The sequence below is a fragment of the Trichoderma atroviride genome, chromosome 2 (genome assembly GCF_020647795.1).
Source record: "Trichoderma atroviride chromosome 2, complete sequence".
NCBI classification, from domain to species: Eukaryota; Fungi; Ascomycota; class Sordariomycetes; order Hypocreales; family Hypocreaceae; genus Trichoderma; species Trichoderma atroviride.
In genome coordinates, this window is record NC_089401.1 from 1765463 (window position 1) to 1782755 (window position 17293).

General features: G+C 52.5%; 6 protein-coding genes across 6 annotated transcripts; 4 read left to right on the forward strand and 2 right to left on the reverse strand.

The window, feature by feature from the left end:
- Positions 1–1128: 1128 nt before the first annotated feature.
- Positions 1129–1284, reverse strand: TrAtP1_003347 (uncharacterized protein; the record flags this gene model as incomplete). Its single annotated transcript, XM_066111842.1, has 1 exon — positions 1129–1284. One exon carries the CDS (start codon positions 1282–1284, stop codon positions 1129–1131), a length of 156 nt encoding a protein of 51 aa, XP_065967921.1.
- TrAtP1_003348 (uncharacterized protein) lies at positions 1250–3928 on the forward strand. Its single transcript, XM_014087849.3, has one exon. It carries the CDS (start codon positions 2340–2342, stop codon positions 3651–3653), a length of 1314 nt encoding a protein of 437 aa, XP_013943324.2. The 5' UTR covers positions 1250–2339; the 3' UTR covers positions 3654–3928.
- A 353-nt stretch (positions 3929–4281) lies between these two features.
- Positions 4282–8196, forward strand: TrAtP1_003349 (uncharacterized protein). Its single transcript, XM_066111843.1, has one exon. It carries the CDS (start codon positions 5223–5225, stop codon positions 7848–7850), a length of 2628 nt encoding a protein of 875 aa, XP_065967922.1. The 5' UTR covers positions 4282–5222; the 3' UTR covers positions 7851–8196.
- Positions 8197–8339: 143 nt separating this feature from the next.
- On the forward strand, positions 8340–11348 carry TrAtP1_003350 (uncharacterized protein). The gene has a single exon (XM_066111844.1). The coding sequence runs from the start codon at positions 9343–9345 to the stop codon at positions 10933–10935; it is 1593 nt and encodes a 530-aa protein (XP_065967923.1). The 5' UTR covers positions 8340–9342; the 3' UTR covers positions 10936–11348.
- Positions 11349–12875: 1527 nt separating this feature from the next.
- TrAtP1_003351 (uncharacterized protein) lies at positions 12876–16445 on the forward strand. The gene is made up of 2 exons (XM_014087852.2): positions 12876–15760; positions 15839–16445. The coding sequence occupies exons 1-2, from the start codon at positions 13556–13558 to the stop codon at positions 15863–15865; spliced, it is 2232 nt and encodes a 743-aa protein (XP_013943327.2). The 5' UTR covers positions 12876–13555; the 3' UTR covers positions 15866–16445.
- A 680-nt stretch (positions 16446–17125) lies between these two features.
- On the reverse strand, positions 17126–17284 carry TrAtP1_003352 (uncharacterized protein; the record flags this gene model as incomplete). The annotated part of the gene is made up of 1 exon (XM_066111845.1): positions 17126–17284. The coding sequence occupies one exon, from the start codon at positions 17282–17284 to the stop codon at positions 17126–17128; it is 159 nt and encodes a 52-aa protein (XP_065967924.1).
- Positions 17285–17293: the final 9 nt, after the last annotated feature.

Consider the following 17293-nt stretch of genomic DNA (forward strand, 5'->3'; position numbering starts at 1 on the left):
GCATCAAGAAGACGGCCCCCCCTTCAGGGCCTCTCAAGGGTTTCCAGGCCAGATCCACCACGAGGCGCGGTTGCTTAGCGGCTCGGCTTAGCGCTGGACCTTGACGACTGGGTGAGAAGATTTGGCAGCAGAGACGACGTGGCCAGGGATCCAGTTCGATTTGGGAGCTTGGCTTGGTTCCGCTGCGAATTCTGGAGGCCCCCTCCACTGGGGACCCCTTCTGCTGGGTTCTTGAGATGTTCTTGTTTGGCTTGACTCGTGAGCGTGAATGGATGAATCATTTGAGTGTATAAACCTGCTTGTGACGGATCTGTTGGACAAGAGATGCCGGTCCAAGGTTTATCATGCAGCATGAGGTATCGTGTCACTATTACTGCTGAGTAGCACATGCAGTAATATTGGGTAGCATTCAGGGCTCTGCTGCTGCTGCTGAGTTACAGGTGCTAGCGCTGCTGAGCTACAGGCGTTAGCGCTGCTGGTATCCGCCCAGCTCCCGGCAGATCGGAGCGAGAGTGCCGAAAGAGGTGCCTGGCCGAACCGCGAGAACGTGGCCCGGCGACTTCGCCTCATGACCTGCGCCCGAAGCTCGGGATTCACGAATGACCTGGACTGGCAGCATCTATTGCGTGCATTCACGCTCCAAGATGCAGAAGAGACTTCAGCTAGCAGACTACAGCAGTTGACAGTCTGTCTCCCCCATGTCATGCGATCATCATCAGGCAGGCTCATGCCCACAAATCGATAGACGGCTGACCCACGCCTGTTCTCGCTTTGACTCTGGCGAGATGAACAACTGAGATTTGATACTGTCTGTTACATGTACTCTCCAACCACCTGAGAGACAGCGCGGATCGGCATTTAGCGCTCTCCACGCGCGGGGGAAAAAAAAAACAAGAAGGGAGAGCCGCTGCCTGTGCGACAAACGCCGAGCTGGTTTGGTTGGCCAGTGTCTCTTGACCTGACAAATCTTGCTCTCACTGGCTGGAATTGTCTCTCTTCTGCCGTTCGCTTCGCCCTCCTTGGCATCAGGGCCTTGGACAAACCTGCTGGGGCGGAGGGGCTGAGACATGTGGACATGGATGGGTCATGGGCGGTGCCGGCGCCTTGCTGCCGGCCCCATTCCAGGTGTTACAGGAAGCGCCAGGGAACAGCGACGAAGCCCGCATTGTAATTGGCAATCAGACGGCGCTGCTGGACGAGAAGCGTTGACAGCCAGTCGCTGTGGTGGTTGGGCCCTGGGATCACGAAGCGAAGGGCAGCAGCATCGACTGATACCTGGACCATTAAGCGTGGCACGCGGCTAACGGTGGTGCCGCCGTGGCTGTTGCTGCTGCTATTATTACTTGTATGAGTTGTGCGCCGCTTGGATAACACCATTTGCTCCAGGCCATCTTTCCAGGGTCTAGGTATCTATGTGCAGATCCTCAAACAAGCTTCAGCTGCTTCCAGCCAACTCCTACACAGGGAATCTGCCGCTGCTAATCGCTATATTCCCTGTTTACGCGCGCTCCCCTTTTATCTTCCCATCTTCTCATAGGACGGCAAAAACAGCTCGCTAACAAAAAAAACAATCGTGGAGATCGAAACGCGCCAGCAGAGGAAACAAGAAACGAGCGGAGTGGAAACACTGGGGGAGATCATATCTTGGCTTCACGACCCAGCAGCAAAAATCTCCACCACCCTTTTCACCTTTTTTCTGGTCCCTTTCTTCTTTCCCCTGGTTACTTTATTCCGCAGCGTCCGTCTGGCACGCTTTTTCATTCTTTTGAAAAATCCCAACAAGTACGAAATCTAAGCCTCGTCTTTATCATCTGGCTCTCATCCATACGAGTCGATTCACAGAGCGATTGGGCAATTTCCCCCTTGTTTAAGTGGAGAGTGGCAGTGACGTCTTGGCTCTCGGGCTGGTTCTCAGCTTTCCCTTACATACGTGCTCACCTCCGGCCGTTTGATGACGACGACGAAAGGGCTTTTCTGCCAAAAGTGGGTGAGCCTCTGAGCTGTCTCCCGATCGCCGCTTTACGAGCTCCAGTCCAGAAGCTGTCATCGCCCCGTGGCGGAATACACTGCTTCGGCACGGCACCCGGCCTGGCTGCCGGCGATTCCACGCTTCCCTTCCTTTGTCATCGGACATTGCTTTTCTTCTTTCTCTCCGGGTTTCTATTTACAGCTCCGGCATTTGGAATACGGTTTCTGGGGGCTGATAAACAATTGGGTACTGCTCCTCCCGACCCGGGTTATCTGAGGAGACGTCGATTTTTTTTCTCCTAGGGGGGAGGCTCGAGCGCTGGGCTTAATATCAACGTTAATCTTCTACATCGAAATTCACATCAGCATCAATGAGAGTCCCGTACGCAGCTCTCGGCGCGCTGGCGCTGCTGGTGCAGGCCGTCACGGCGCAAAAGGTGTCGTACTCAGACACCACCGGCCTCACCTTCTACCAGGGAACCAAGACGCAGCGAGTCGGCGGCGACCCGGTCCCTACCGGCGTCTACCACTCCTACAGCCACAAGATCACCCTCACCGGCGCCCACTCGCAGTCGACGAGCTCGGGCTCCAGCTCGTCCAAGACGGTCAGCGCCAGCTTCCCGACCGGCTCGCTCACCACCGGCGCCAACGCCACGGCCACGGGCTCCGGAGTGCCGCAGCCGACTAACACGCAGGCCTGCAACAACCACGTCGAGTTCTGCACGCGCAAGTTCAGCAACATCACGCAGGTGGGCTGCCACAACTCGCCGTTTGTGCGGCCCGGCAACTCGGGCTCCAACCAGGAGCTGGACGTCAAGACGCAGCTGGACGACGGCGTGCGCTTCCTGCAGGCCCAGATGCAGTTCCCGGCCAACAGCTCCGTGCCGCACTTTTGCCACACAACCTGCGACCTGCTGGATGCCGGCCCCATCAATGAATGGCTGAGCGAGGTGTACTCGTGGGTGGACGCCCATCCCTACGACGTCGTCACGATTCTGCTGGAGAACGGCAACTACTCGGACCCGTCCATCTACGTGCCGTACATCCAGGAGACGGGCATCCTCAAGTACACCTATGTGCCCACCGTCTTCCCCATGGGCATCGACGACTGGCCCACGCTGGAGAACCTCATCCTCCACGGCAGCCGCGTCGTCATGTTCCTCGACTACAAGGCCAACCAGACGGCCTACCCATGGCTCATGGACGAGTTCTCCCAGATGTGGGAGACGCCCTTTGATCCCGTGGACCGCGCATTCCCTTGCACCGTCCAGCGCCCACCAGACCTGTCCACCTCGGCGGCCCAGGATCGCCTCTACCTGATGAACCACAACCTCAACGCCGAGTTCAACGTCTTCAGCCTGGAGTTGCTGGTGCCGGCCGTGTCGCTGCTCAACGAGACCAATGCCGCCGAGGGCTATGGCAGCGTGGGTCTGGCCGCGAACAACTGCCGTTCTGACTGGGGACGCGCGCCGAACATCCTAAACGTGGATTATTACAACTATGGCTCGCCGCCGGGATCGGTGTTTGAGGCTGCGGCGAGACTAAACAACGTTACGTATAAGAATACGTGCTGCGGACAGGTTCAGGCAAGCGATGCTGCGGCGTTGATGCGAGGAGCGAGGGGGTTGTTTATAAGCTGGGCAAGCGTTGTGACTTTGATCGCGTCGGCATGGTTGACGCTATAGAAAGGAAAGAGTCCAATCGGACTTTTTTATTTTTATTTTTGGGAAACATGGCGCAGAAAGCATTGAAATTAGGAGTTCTCGGCAATGTAAAGGGAAGAAAGATTTCACGGGACCGTGTTTATGGGTTTTTAGTCATGGGAGAGACTTTCTTAGAACGGATATTCTTTTTCCAAATTCCAGCTTAGCAAGCTCAGCAAAGCGTGCTACATTAATAGAAACGAACATGCAAATGTTACATGTTACTTTGGTCGCATTGACGTTTGTGGAGTTTAAAAGCCTGAGTAATTCATCTCTCAAACTAATAAGCCGTGCCTGTCATGCTAACGAGCAGCGAAACATCCAAGTCTTTATTTAGAGATGCTTACGAGAACAAACTTGCATGTTATATTACCGATCTGTCGGGGTTTAACTCGATGGGTTCTCAACTTGTTTTTCCCTTGTCAAGTTGCCCATCGGGCAATTCACCCATCCACTCAGTCTAATCTCTTTTTCCTGCTCTTCTCATCGCCGCACTATAATCTCACGCCAGTCAATTGTTTCCAACAAAGATCGCCGGAACCCATCAAGTCCCGCAACAAGAAAATAGATACATAGAACACAACGGGAAAGCCTCATCCCGCTGGCCCCCCCCTTTTTTATTTACTCATCAAACCCCCCCCCAAAAAAAAATCCGCCACACTTTGAAAACGCCGTTTTATCTGGCAGGCTCAACGAAGCCGCAGCCCTTCCAACGGGTTGTTGCTTTTTTTGGACACGAATGTGTAAGTGTGGCACGAAACTTTTCCCGTTCCTACCGTTCCGTTTAGTTGGTTGTGCCGTCTCTTCTTCTAGCTACAGCTAGGCATTCAACCAATCACAGCTCAACCCAGGCCAGGGGGTTTAGCAAAATAGCAGACCGTTTAGCGAAGAAAAAAAAAACTATCATCATCCACGGCGCAATAGACGCCGCTAAGAAGGAAAACCAAGCCTGGGAAGGCAGTTTTGGGGGCCGGGGATCCCCAAAAACACCACCGCACCGCACCACCAAAAAGAGACGCTACCGCATGGGTAGAGGGCGGAGGCCTGCGGAGAGCTGAGCTGAGCTGAGCTCGATTTTGCTTGGCCCAGGCAGTGTGTTGGTGGCTGACCAGCCCTACAGTACAAGTTGGCTTTCGTGTCTCCCCATGGCCCTGGCTCAGGCGTTTTGCGAAGCGAACTTGTGAGGTGACGGATCCTCCACCTTGCCGGATCTGTTCTCAACTTCTTCATCTTTTAAACCTCTTCGTCTTCTCTATTTTGTTCTTGGTTAAAGAGCGAGTTTCTCGGCCATTCGTTTGAGACGCTCGCCCTTGTAAAGTTGATGTTTTATTGTCCTACCCTCCTTCGCCTTGGTTGCTGTCGGCTATCTCGCAAACAATAGTCTCGGGTACTACACTCCACGCCATCCGCTACCATTTGCTTCTAGCACAGTCAATCATTCAGCTATCGAGCATACAGCAATCAGCATAGGCCACAGCTCTCGCCTGTAACCTTTCTCTCTTCTCCTTCTCTAATCTGCCTTCAGCCCAGCGATGACATCCCATCAACACCATGGCCTATAATCACCATCCGGGCCAAGATCCCCTCAGAGATCCCTGGGCGGGGCCACGCCCAGACCAGCATCTCACGCACACAGTCTCGGGCCTGTCTGACGCCGGCGATCGTGAACCCGAACTGGTCCCTCACCCGCTGCGAGGACGGGAGTCCATGGTGTCGATAGACTCCGAATACGACGGCCGCTCTGTGGTATCTTCGCCAAACACGCTTGGGGCACATGGGCCTCAGACGTACTCGCCAGTCTCTTCCTGGTCTGGCTCGTTTTCCTACTCGAGCGCCAGTGGGGGATATGCCCCCGTGCCTGGACAGACCGGCCAGCCTGCGAGGGCTTTATCCAGGGGGGGTCGTAGACCGAGCTATTCTGCGGTACAGCAAACAGTTCCCGAGAGCATAAGGGAAGAGGAACCGTATGATTTATCGCTGCTCACGTCGGCGGCCGCCATGGGCATGTCGGGACCAGCCTCGCGAGGAAGATATGCCGCCATCAACGAAGAAGACGATTTTGACGCCGTGCCGGCATTTGACTTTACAGCAACTCTAGGCCCGCTGGGCGCTCACGACGATGAGTTTATCAGAAAGCTACAAGAGGAGGAGTCGAGGGGGCACTTGACCGGAGGCATAGGCCAGGGATTCCGAGCCAACTCTCAGGTCCGCAGCAGAGAGCTCTTGTCGTCGCCCGTTTCTGCTCAGCCCGGCTTTGGCCGATCGTTATCACTGCGCAACGCGAGCAGAAGCCTGAACCGCACCGAGACGCTGCGTCACATGGGCCAGGACGAGGCGAATCGTCGCGGCGAGGTCATCGAAGTCATCATGGAAGAGCCGGTGGGCGCTGACCTGAGCAACATTGAAGGACCCAACATTTCTTCTGGTGCGCTGCGACAGTCGACATACTCGTCATACTCATCGGCATCTAGTATTAAAGAGAAGGAAAAGGGGAAGACGCAGACTTTCTATCCAGAGTGCAACTGGAAGCCATTCTCCATGCGATGGCCCTATCTGCTGTCGCTGGTTCTCCTCTCGGTTGCGTTGGCCGTTATGCAGGAGGTTCTGTTCCAGATGCACAAGAAGGATCCGCTCGTCAAGTTTACATCTCCAGACCAAGTCGAGCAGGGCCTCTACTTTGTCATCAAGTTCGCACCTACTCTACTTGCCGTCATATACGGCGTCTTGTGGCAGTTCACCGACTTTGAAGTCCGCCGTCTCGAGGCCTTCTACCAGCTCTCCAAAGAAGGCGGCGCCGTGGCCTCCGAGTCGCTCAACATCGACTACGTGACCAGCATCAACGTCTACCGGCCGTTCAAAGCCCTCTGGAAGGGCCACTACGCCGTGGCCGTGTCGTCCATCGCCACCCTCTTCGCCGTGTCGCTTGTGCCGACGTTTGCTGCCGCCGCGGTTGTGCTCACGCCGGACCGAGACGCGCGCATGGCCGATCCGAACGGATACAAGGATCTCAACTTCAACTCGGTGTGGTCACGCCTCCTGACGTCGACGCTGGCCGTGATCGCCGTGCTGGGCTGCATCCTGTTCTATCTCCTCCAGTCACGCAAGTCGGGCCTCATGTCCGACGTCCGGGGAATCGCTGGTCTCGCATCTATGGCGGTGGTGAGCCACATTCTCATGGACTTTAAGGACATGGACACGGCTTCCCCTCGTGACATCCACAACAAACTCAAGTATAATCGCTACACGCTGTTGAACTCGTCCCTGGCACCCGACGAGTTTAATTCAGCAAAAGTACGTGTGGTGACTTCTGAGGAGAAGCACAAGTATGACGACTTTGACCTGCCCACGAACCCACATCCAATCCTGCTTCGCGCAGCGGGTCTCATCCCCATGATTATCGGAATCCTCCTCTTTACCGGCTTCATCCCCGTCTTTCTATTCACACCCGCCGAGGTTGTGACAAACAAAGCCCCGTTTGTCGTCACCATCATGGCCGTCATTGTGAAAATGGCCTGGGGCGGCATGGAAACCGGCGTCCGCATGATGGAGCCGTACTACATCCTCTCCAAGAGACACGCGCCCGCCAAGACGCTGCTGCTGGATTACACGGCGCTGCCCTTTGGCTACATGCCGCTGCGGGCGCTCCTCAACGGCCACTTCCTCGTCTTCTTTGTCGGCTTCGGCAGCATCATGGCCGAGTTCCTGACGATCCTCGTGGCAGGTCTGGCCACCGTCGATGGCCACGATTTCCTCCTCACCTGGAACTCCACCGACAAAGCCTGGGAGGTCAACTCCGGCACGGAGACGGTTAAGTCCTTTTACGTCTCCGTCGGCCTATCGCTCTTCATCCTGCTCTACATGGTCGTCGTCGCGCTCGTCGTCTTCTTCCGTCGCCGCCACGCCTTTCTACCCCGTCAACCCAACACCATCGCCTCGGTGCTGGCGTACATCCACCAGAGCAAGATGCTCTACGACTTTGTGGGCACGGAGAAGTTCACCGCGTCACAGGTGCGGCAGAGGCTGGGCGAGTATAAAGTGTACGGCCTAGGGTGGTTTGTTGGACGGGATGGGCAGAAGCACTGCGGCGTGGATCAGGAGGAGCTGATTAGCAATTATAAGCATGGCATCAGTTTGAAGGAGGGCACGCAGCCGTGGAATATGCAGTGGGACGTCTTATAAGCGTCTTGACTCTCTGGCTTTCATTTTGCGTTTTGATTTTTTATTTGGTTAATTTTGCGTTTGATATCATTGTCGTTTTTTAGTTGCCTTATACTTGTATATAGAATTTTTGATGCATTTACGCGGGATAGCGACAGAATGTTATGCACGGCCACAACGAACTCGAGCCGGTATATATTGTTTCAGACTCTTCCTTGTATTTATTGTGTGCCTCCATCGTTGATAGGTCTATTGCATCCACATGCCGGGGATGTTGCCGCTCCCCCACCCAACCATGCAGATGAGAACCTAGTCTCCGTCTGAGCAGGGCACTTATTGTTCTTTAATTAGCAACGGAAGAAGCCTCCTAATACTAAATAGCGTGTGAATATTAAGTCCGACGAATCTAGAGACGTCACTATAAGCTCGTCGGAATTAATTGCTCCCCACTATGGTATACGTCGCCGCGCCACGACAGCAGCATTAGGCTTCTCGCGAGGCAAACAACATGAATATCACATGTACGATATATTCATTGAAATGGAGAAAAATAAAAAAAGCCAAACCCGGCTTTTTCAAGTCTGATACACAGAATTTGAACGTCTGTGGCTTCCTTTTTGTTTGCCAAAGCCAACGCGCCCGACACGCAGCACCATGTCGCTATCCAGCAGCCCAGCAAACGAGCCATCTGCTCAGACGCCTGGCGGGATTTGTCTCGACTGCTCGAAATATGATTTTCGGGGAGCCCTGGCAGCCATGAACTCTAGCACGCGCCCCAACCGCAGCACATATCCTACTTATGGCATTATAATCGCAAAAGTCGGGAAACGATATAGAACGCCATTCGAAACAGACTGTTTTCTATGTCGCATTCTGTTGGCATCGCGAAAGTCAGCTCTCGAGCTATACCCGATCAATAGCAAATACGACCCAGATGAGCTACGTGCACTGTTGGCATCTCAAAGCTCAGCTCTCGATTCATACCTGGCCAATAACCAAAACCTCTCCAAAACATATGAGTTGCAGTCACTGTTGGTATCACAACAGTCACATATCGATTCATTAGTGATCAATGAACATGACAAAACAAACCCACATGTCATTAAGCGACGTATATGTAACCTGTTAGCAGAGAGAAAGTACTATATCGAGAAGTACCTCGTCATGTCTCAAGATAAAAACGACACAAAGGAGCTACGTGCACTTTTGGAATCTCACAAGTCAGCTCTCGAATCATACCCGATCGACAAAACCAAACACGACATAGATGAGCTACGTGCATTTATCCTTCTAAGAGATACCGCAATTCATGATGTCTCGGTACGGGGATCTTATTTTGCCTGGAGAAACAATTCCCTCTATATTGATTTGGCATCATCACATTTCCCGCTTAGTTCAGAACAACGACGTGCCCATGGAGCCAAGCAGGGATTTGCAGTTATCCGCCAACCCCATGAACATCCAAAGTTTACTGCTCAAGTAGTTCCCCCCTTATTTCGACCCGACTGTTGCAATGGATTGGATTTGCCACTGCAGACAACATCATCGAAAGACATGCTCTTCTCGAAAAGACGCGCCCGCCATAAATCTCAGGTTGATCGACTGCGAGACTCTCGTCGTGGAACCAGGACGCTCAGAATCCTCATACGTAGCCCTGAGCTATGTCTGGGGCTCATCCGCCGTGTGCGAACAATATTCTCTCCGGCCAGCGTCCGGCGGCACATTTGCTCTCCCTTGTGTCCTACCAGCCGTCATCTTGGATGCAATAGCCGTCACCAAATCCCTTGGCTTCCGGTATCTGTGGGTGGACAAGTTCTGCATCGATCAAGCGAATAGTAGTGCGAAACATCAGCAGATTACGCAAATGGATTCGGTCTATGAAAAAGCCGAATTGACTATCATTGCGGCCGCTGGTGTTGATGAGACCTATGGCTTGCCTGGAGCAGGCTCCAAACCACGATCTACGCAACCCTTTGCGCGCGTTGGGGGCCTAACTGTCTTATCAACCATGAGAGATGCCCAGGACTCGATCCGTTCTTCAAAGTGGTTCACAAGAGGATGGACCTTTCAGGAAGCATTGCTTACTCGACGCCGCCTCGTGTTTACAGAGGAACAAGTCTATTTTGAGTGCGGTGCAATGAGCTGCTCTGAAAGCTTTTCTGCATCAACAGAGGCATTGTACAATGAATGGGGGGCAACATCCCCACAATATCTAAGAGCTGGCATGTTTGAAAGATTTGGCTGGCAGAAATTTGTTGGCTTCCGGGGCAGGCCTGGAGATACCCTGAATATATTTATACGATATCTGACTGCCGTCGAGGATTACACAGCTAGGGAACTGAGATATGAACAGGATTCATTAAACGCATTTGCTGGGATAATTAAAAAATTCGAGAGGGCTCGCGAGCCAATCATTCAGCTATGGGGCATTCCTACTACTACCAGGCGCCGGGAACTGACAGAACGCTGCTTTGTCGAGGCTCTATGCTGGGGTCATTCTCATAGCTGCTGGGACAGTCTTCTACGGCCCATCCGCAGACCCGACTTCCCCTCGTGGTCATGGGCTGGCTGGGCTGGCAAGGTAGAATACACAAAAGTGTCTGATCCAAAGTCCATGGTATCGCAGCTTCCCATTCTACAGCTCTCTGAATGGCAACAGTCAATCCTGAAAGCGGTGGTGCACGTAGATATTTCTCTCGAATCTGAAACTGGTCAGATTGTGGAATTGAGCGACATAGCAGAGTCCATCTCGATTGATCGTTTTAGCGTAGCCTTTGCTAGAATACTCCGACTCGAGGCAAGCGTCTTTCCTCCATCCTCATTTTCATATGATGAGAAGACAGGATGGAAGCTATTGGGGCTTCCCGCCGTAATGTCCCTATCTCAGGGGCCGGATAGCCAGTTTCGGCTTCTCGAGCAGTTGAATAAGCGGGATAGTAGCCTGCTGTGCATTCATGTTAGAGATACCGGCACCATCATCTTTGGCCTTATTATTGAAACGCGAGGTAGGGTTTCTTCCAGGGTCGGGCTCGTCACTGCTGATCGGCACAACTACGCTGAACCAAATTATAGCCTCCTTGAGCAGAGGACTTTTCGCATAGTATAGAGAATGCGAGTTTTACAAAGACAGGCTCTGTATATCAAGCATCTGTCAATAATTTGAAATGGATTGATGGATTTGGGGGTCATGGCGGAGCAAGAAAGGGGGCGATGTGAAGCAACAGAATACAGTAGGACCCAATTTCAGGTATACATACAAGAACATGTGCAACCAAGATGGCAAAAGCATGTTCGAAGTGGGCAAATAGAACCCAGTAGAGGAAGCAAGACTAGTCTCATTATAGCTAAACATTGAGCACAAGCTGGCTGCTTTACTCATCACTGGTCTTCAAATAATTACGCTTTCATATCTTGGATCGGGTATGATTATCTTTGATTGCATAATTTTGTAATTGTTTTGGGTGGCTGGTCCATTCGTAATTTATATCAGACTTCATATAAAAGGCGATGATGTCTACGTATAACCATAAATATCCTCGATGGTCTTGCTGCGCCTCCAGCAGCGATGAGGCTCCCGGGGCTATGTTTCAAATCAAGGGGAGTGAATTTGGGTAGATCAAATCAAATTTCAAGGAACGTTTCTAATAGATCGATAGCATTCCGGTAGTCTGCATTGACATTTGTGGCAATGGAATGGGTTACTTGGAGAAGCGTATGCGTGTCTCAGACGATTGGGCGAGACATTCACTCACTCACTCACTCACTCACCCACCCACCTTTTCAGGCTTCGGTATCTCTGTTTATGTAATCAGGTGCTTTGGTACCGCAAATTTTGACTCATCATGTGCCTGAGCAGACGTCAAAATGGGTTGACAACTCTTTGGTGGGAAACATCGTTACCATCATGCATCATGTGGCCCATGTTTGCCCCTATGCGCTCGTATTCTCCAGCCATCAATCTTCATCTCATTGTGACCATCCGGATGGAGTGTCTGCTGCGCAAAAAAGAATGGTGATGGGTCTGGCGTGGAATTTCAGACAATGAGGGATGCGCAACTAAGACATGCGAGCTGATAAATTGATTATACATATCGACATACTCTTTCGCTGGGAAAGCATCCAGTCCAACTTACACGTATGCTTGTACTTTGGCTCGTATTCACTTAGGCATCGCAAGGATCTGCGCCCCCCATCACTGCAGCAAGGCCATGACGTGCGTATACAGCGCCAAACGTGGGTTCAAGATGACAACCAAAATACACTCATATTAAAAAAAAATGCATAGAGCCATTTTATGTACAATAGAGAAAAATGCTCAAAAAGGTACCCGTTGGTCCACGCGTTGGTTGATTTTCATTTGCGTGGATTCAGACTACCGGCTAAGGCATCCCGCCGCAGTGGAGAAGGAACTTGGGATACATGCCATCGGTACCTGTGGCCGCGTTGAGCGACAGCGCCAAGCACATGTACCCCGCATGACTGGCGCGAGTAGCGGCACCATGGCGCCGGAAGTGGTAGCTCGCAGATCGGCCCCTAGTCGATACGTGCATCCTTCTGTAATGCCCACTGCAGCAGGGCACGCCCCGGGGAGCAGTCGCTGCGCCGGCTGTCCATTTGCAGCGACGCGGGCCCGGTTCCAGCACTGGGCTCCGTGCAGTACAGTCGAGAATTCCAGGAGAGTCGCTGCCCTGAACCAGGAGCTCAGCAGCTGTTCGCGGGTGGCTGGGCGCTGCTCAGCTCTTTTGCGGCCGTGGCGCCCGCCTAGCCTCGACAGCTGCTGGGGCCCGGACTGTGCAGAGTGGTATGCATGCTGAGAACCTTGCCTTGGAAGTTAGCGCCGCTGGTACCTCTGTGCTCCATTCGCCACGCCTTGTCTACCTGTCCGCGTAACTCGATGACACCACCCACCCGCTAGTCCAATGCGTCTATCCACTGTAAGCCCACTGTAATCGCCCCGAATCGTCTTCTCCAGGAATAGCAAAAGAGCCTGCACCAGTCACTTCCAGGTGGCCCATGCCCCCCAGCCTGGTCTCTTTTTCCTGCATCATCAGCATCGCACCACGCCTTGGCAAGGAGATCAAGAATCGATTCCACCCGTCGCTGGGAATCCGCTTCTTGCTTTCTTCTTCTTCATCTTCTTGCCTCCTCCTCCGCTCGCTCTGCGTCCTGCGCCGCCAAAACTTCCACTCGCTTTTTCCTTCGCTTTTGGTGCCGACGCATCCGCTGCCGTCCGGCAAACCTTGCGTGTCGTCAGCGACGCTCGTTTTTTCCTCGTTTCCCACCGGAGCCAAGAAAATCTCGCTCGCTTCGCAGATCTTTGCATTTCGTCATCGGCCGTGCATCACGACCAAAATAGCGCCCTGCATCTCTGCGCGACAAAATCTCGAATCACTGGCGACGTCGATTGTCTGTCTGCATCCCGACTTGCATTGCTCAGACGCTGCTTCCAGGGCGCCTAAACGGCCGGCTCAAATCAATTGTGCCGACGGGAACGACCGAGTGCAGATACGCGCTCACCGTTTTCTCACGCTGTATCCATCTGACCTCGTATTCCGCCCAATTTCCCCTCGTCATCCAGCGCCACTGGCCGGCCCGACCAGCCTTTTGACGAACAGCGACCTGGAGAAGGAAAAAGTAACATCGCCGCCGAATTTCGAACCCTTCACCTGCTGCGCGCAAAAAGAGAAACGAACAACGAAGCATACGATCAACCGCCATCCTTCACCATGCGGTCGTTCCTGAGAGCGCCGCTGGCCGTCTTGGCCATGCTCGGCATGACAGCGTCGCCAGTCGCGGCGGAAAAAATGCTCCTGTCCAACTCGCTCAACATCTGCCAGGAAAACTCCAGTTTCCAGGCCAGTCTGTTCAACGTCGTCTACACGCCTGCCAACAACTCGGCCAGTGTCACCGTAGAGGCCACTTCAACCGTGGCAGGCCAAGTCAAATTCGACATTGAGGCCTCTGCGTACGGCTACACCTTTCTCAGAACGACGCTTGACCCTTGTGAACTCAAAATCCAAGGTCTCTGCCCTATGGTTTCGGACAAGCTCTCTTTTGGCTTCAACGTGCCCGTCGGCGACGAGGCCGCCGCCAACATTCCCGGTATTGCATACCAGGTTCCCGACTTGGATGCGTCCATTAGGGTTCGCATCAACTTGACCAGCACCGGCGAGTCTATTGCCTGCGTTGAAGCCGACATTTCCAATGGGAAAACCGTCAACCTCGTTGGCGTCAAGTGGGCCACTGCTGTCATCGCCGGCTTGGCCCTCGTTTCGTCGGCCATCATCAATGGGCTGGGACACTCCAACACTGCTGCTCACGTCGCCGCCAATTCTCTGTCGCTCTTCAGCTTCTTCCAGTCCCAAGCAATCATCGGCCTGACTGGCGTCCGTCTCCCGCCCATTGTAGCGGCTTGGACCGAAGACTTCCAGTGGTCCATGGGCATCATTCGCGTCGGCTTCATCCAGACCATTGCCACTTGGTATCAGCGCGCCACTGGCGGTACACCTTCTACCATCTTCGACTCCCTCAGTACAGTCTCCGTCGAGGTCCAAAAGCGAAGCCTTCAGGTCGCTCGTGTCGGCTTGTACCTGGCGAAGCGCACCGTGGAAAAGCTGCCCACGACTGGTCTCACTCTTTTCAAGCGCGGCAACATCACCAATGGTTCCGGAAGTTACGTCGTCTTTGGCATCCAGCGTGTTGCCTTTGAGGCTGGTATTGAATCCACCAACCTGTTCCTGACCGGTCTCATCTTCTTTTGGCTCTTTGGCCTCTTCACTGCGGGCGCTGTTGTCGCGTTCAAAGGCTTCCTCGAGCTTCTCGCCAAACGCCGACTTATCAAGGCTGACCGCTTTGAAGACTTCCGAAATGGATGGGTTACCGTGCTCAAGGGCATTCTTTTCCGTGTCTGTCTAATTGGTTTCCCTCAGATGGTCATCCTTTGCCTGTGGGAGTTCACTCAGCGCGATTCAGCCGCCGAGGTGCTTCTCGCCGTTGTTTTCTTCTTCGGCCTGCTCTTTACCCTGTGCTATGGCGCCTTCAAGGTCATTCGCCTCGCCCGACGCTCAATCGCCATGCACCGCAACCCAGCATTCATCTTGTACTCGGACCCTCAGGCTCTCAACAAATGGGGCTTTCTCTACGTTCAATTCCGTGCCTCGGCATATTATTTCATCATTCCGATTCTTTTCTATACTCTCATCAAGGGAATGTTCGTCGCGCTGGCTCAGCATAGCGGCGTCACCCAAGCCATCAGTCTCATCATCATTGAAGCTGGCCTCCTTATTGCAGGCTCGGTCCTTCGTCCCTGGATGGATAAGAGCACAAACTCCATCAACATCGCCATCTCCGCTGTAAACTTCATCAACGCCATCTTCCTCTTCATCTTCACCAACGTCATCGATGTTCCTCAATTGGTGGTTGGCGTCGTCGGCGTCGTTCTCTTCGTGCTGAATGCCGTCATGGCCTTGGTCTTGCTCCTCATGGTCATCATCTCCACCATCCTCAACTTGATCCGCAAGAACCCGGATGCGCGATACCAGTTCATGTCCGACGACCGTGCATCTTTCATGAAGTCGCAGTCGCAGCTAAACGCCACCACAGAGCTCGACGCTTTGGCAGCTACGGCTCGAGGCGACAAGCTTGGCTACAAGGGTGGATTTGACAACGAGTCCGTGGAATCGTCTGACATTCGTAAGAACAATGAAGCATCTGCATCGTATAGCATCTCTGCCACAGAATCTCAGAATTCCTTCTATCCTGGGGGTCACGCTCCCAACGCTGCGATTCCCCTTTTCCCCCCCTGCCCAACGCGGTGCCAGCCCGCTGCGAGAGAGCGTGGTGAACCCACAAGCTTCTGGCGCTTCTTTGGCGCAGCAGCGAACGCACACTGCCAGTCCAGCAAGCGGACACCGATCGCAACACAACGCCAGGTAAGTTACTCTTGAGAATTCCTTGGCAAATCTCAAAGCTTCAAGTTGCCTTATACTAACTCATTTTCTCCTCTCTAGCCCCTGGCAACGTGGTGCAGGCTATGACCACTAGAGCGCTTTGATGCAAAGTTACTAGATGCATAGCGTCCAAAATTTTTGTTTTTCGATGTATTTCTAATGAACGACGAAAGGGGGGGGTTGACACAATGACACAAGTACGATCATCCAGCCTGCATGGAAAATCTGGCTATAGCAGACATGTTGGAGCCTCCCAACGTGTTCTTCTTTATCTCGTATGGCAATCCGACACGCATAGCCAATTTACGACCCTCCAGTTGTATACGCCTTATTGCTAGGCTTTGTCTTGATGTCACGTCGGCTCAGGGCTGGAAGATATGATGGCGTTTGTAGGAAGGTGTTTGGCGTTGAGGAACCATGGGGTTCTACGTGCCTACGAGAGAGGCCTGGGTTTTTGTTTTTTTTTCTTCTTCTTTCAAGCCCCTTTGGTCCTCACTCCTTTGTATATACGCCCATCATTTTATAAGGAGCTGGTGTGAGCAGAGGCGGACACAATCATTTCATGATCAAATCAGTAGCTCAAACACAAGTAGGCCCAACAGGTCTAACAAGCATTGGGGAGGGTTTCACTCCTCGCGCCATAGGATAGTAATGACATTACATGTTGAATAAACTTGCGTAATGACTCTTTTCACGTTGGGAAACGCTAATTAGGTGGCTTGTATAGTTCCAAGTCGATCCTCTAGATGACCCTCAGAGATGAAATATGACTTTTTTATGATGCCATGGTACATGTTACTGTCATGTTTATCCCAACACTTTTTTCAATGAGATTCCACCCTTCCTTTAATTGCCTCATTAGGTAACTATTGCGACATCTGAACATGGCGGATTTGGCTAAACTTTAACCTTTATTTTTAAAAACAACTCTCTAAAAGTAAAAAGTGAAAAAAAAAAAAAAAAAAAAAATTTGATTTTGCTCAATATTATTAACCCCTTTTTTTTTGTGGGTGCCGCTAAAGGTTTAAAAGAAAACCTCAAATAATAAGTGAATAAAACAGCCGGAGAAGTCAACATGCAGATGACAACGGAGAATAAAATAGTAGCGTAGAGCGAGGAAAATGTGTTGTCTAGGACATAAACCAGCAGCACCTACTATCTAATAAAATCATCATGCTTTAGAAACCAACCTGGTCATAATGAAAACTCAAACTCCGTTTTGCAAAAAATTCAAGATGGGGTGCTCAAGCCCAACAAGAAATCATAATGAAAGGACTGACCAAGTAGAACGCATGAAACCAAGTCAAACATAACAAGTGCTAGGCAGGAACAGGGTTGCGGCCATTCTCAAAACACAAAACCCTCTTGTATCAGCTTGTCCACATCCCCTCCCGCGGCAGCCACGGCCTTCATCGCCGCCTCGCTTAGTTTCCTTCTCTTCTCCTGGGCCTCCTTCTCCCTCCGAGCTTTCGTTTTCGAGCTGCCACTTGGTGCCACGCCGGTCATGAGAACGCT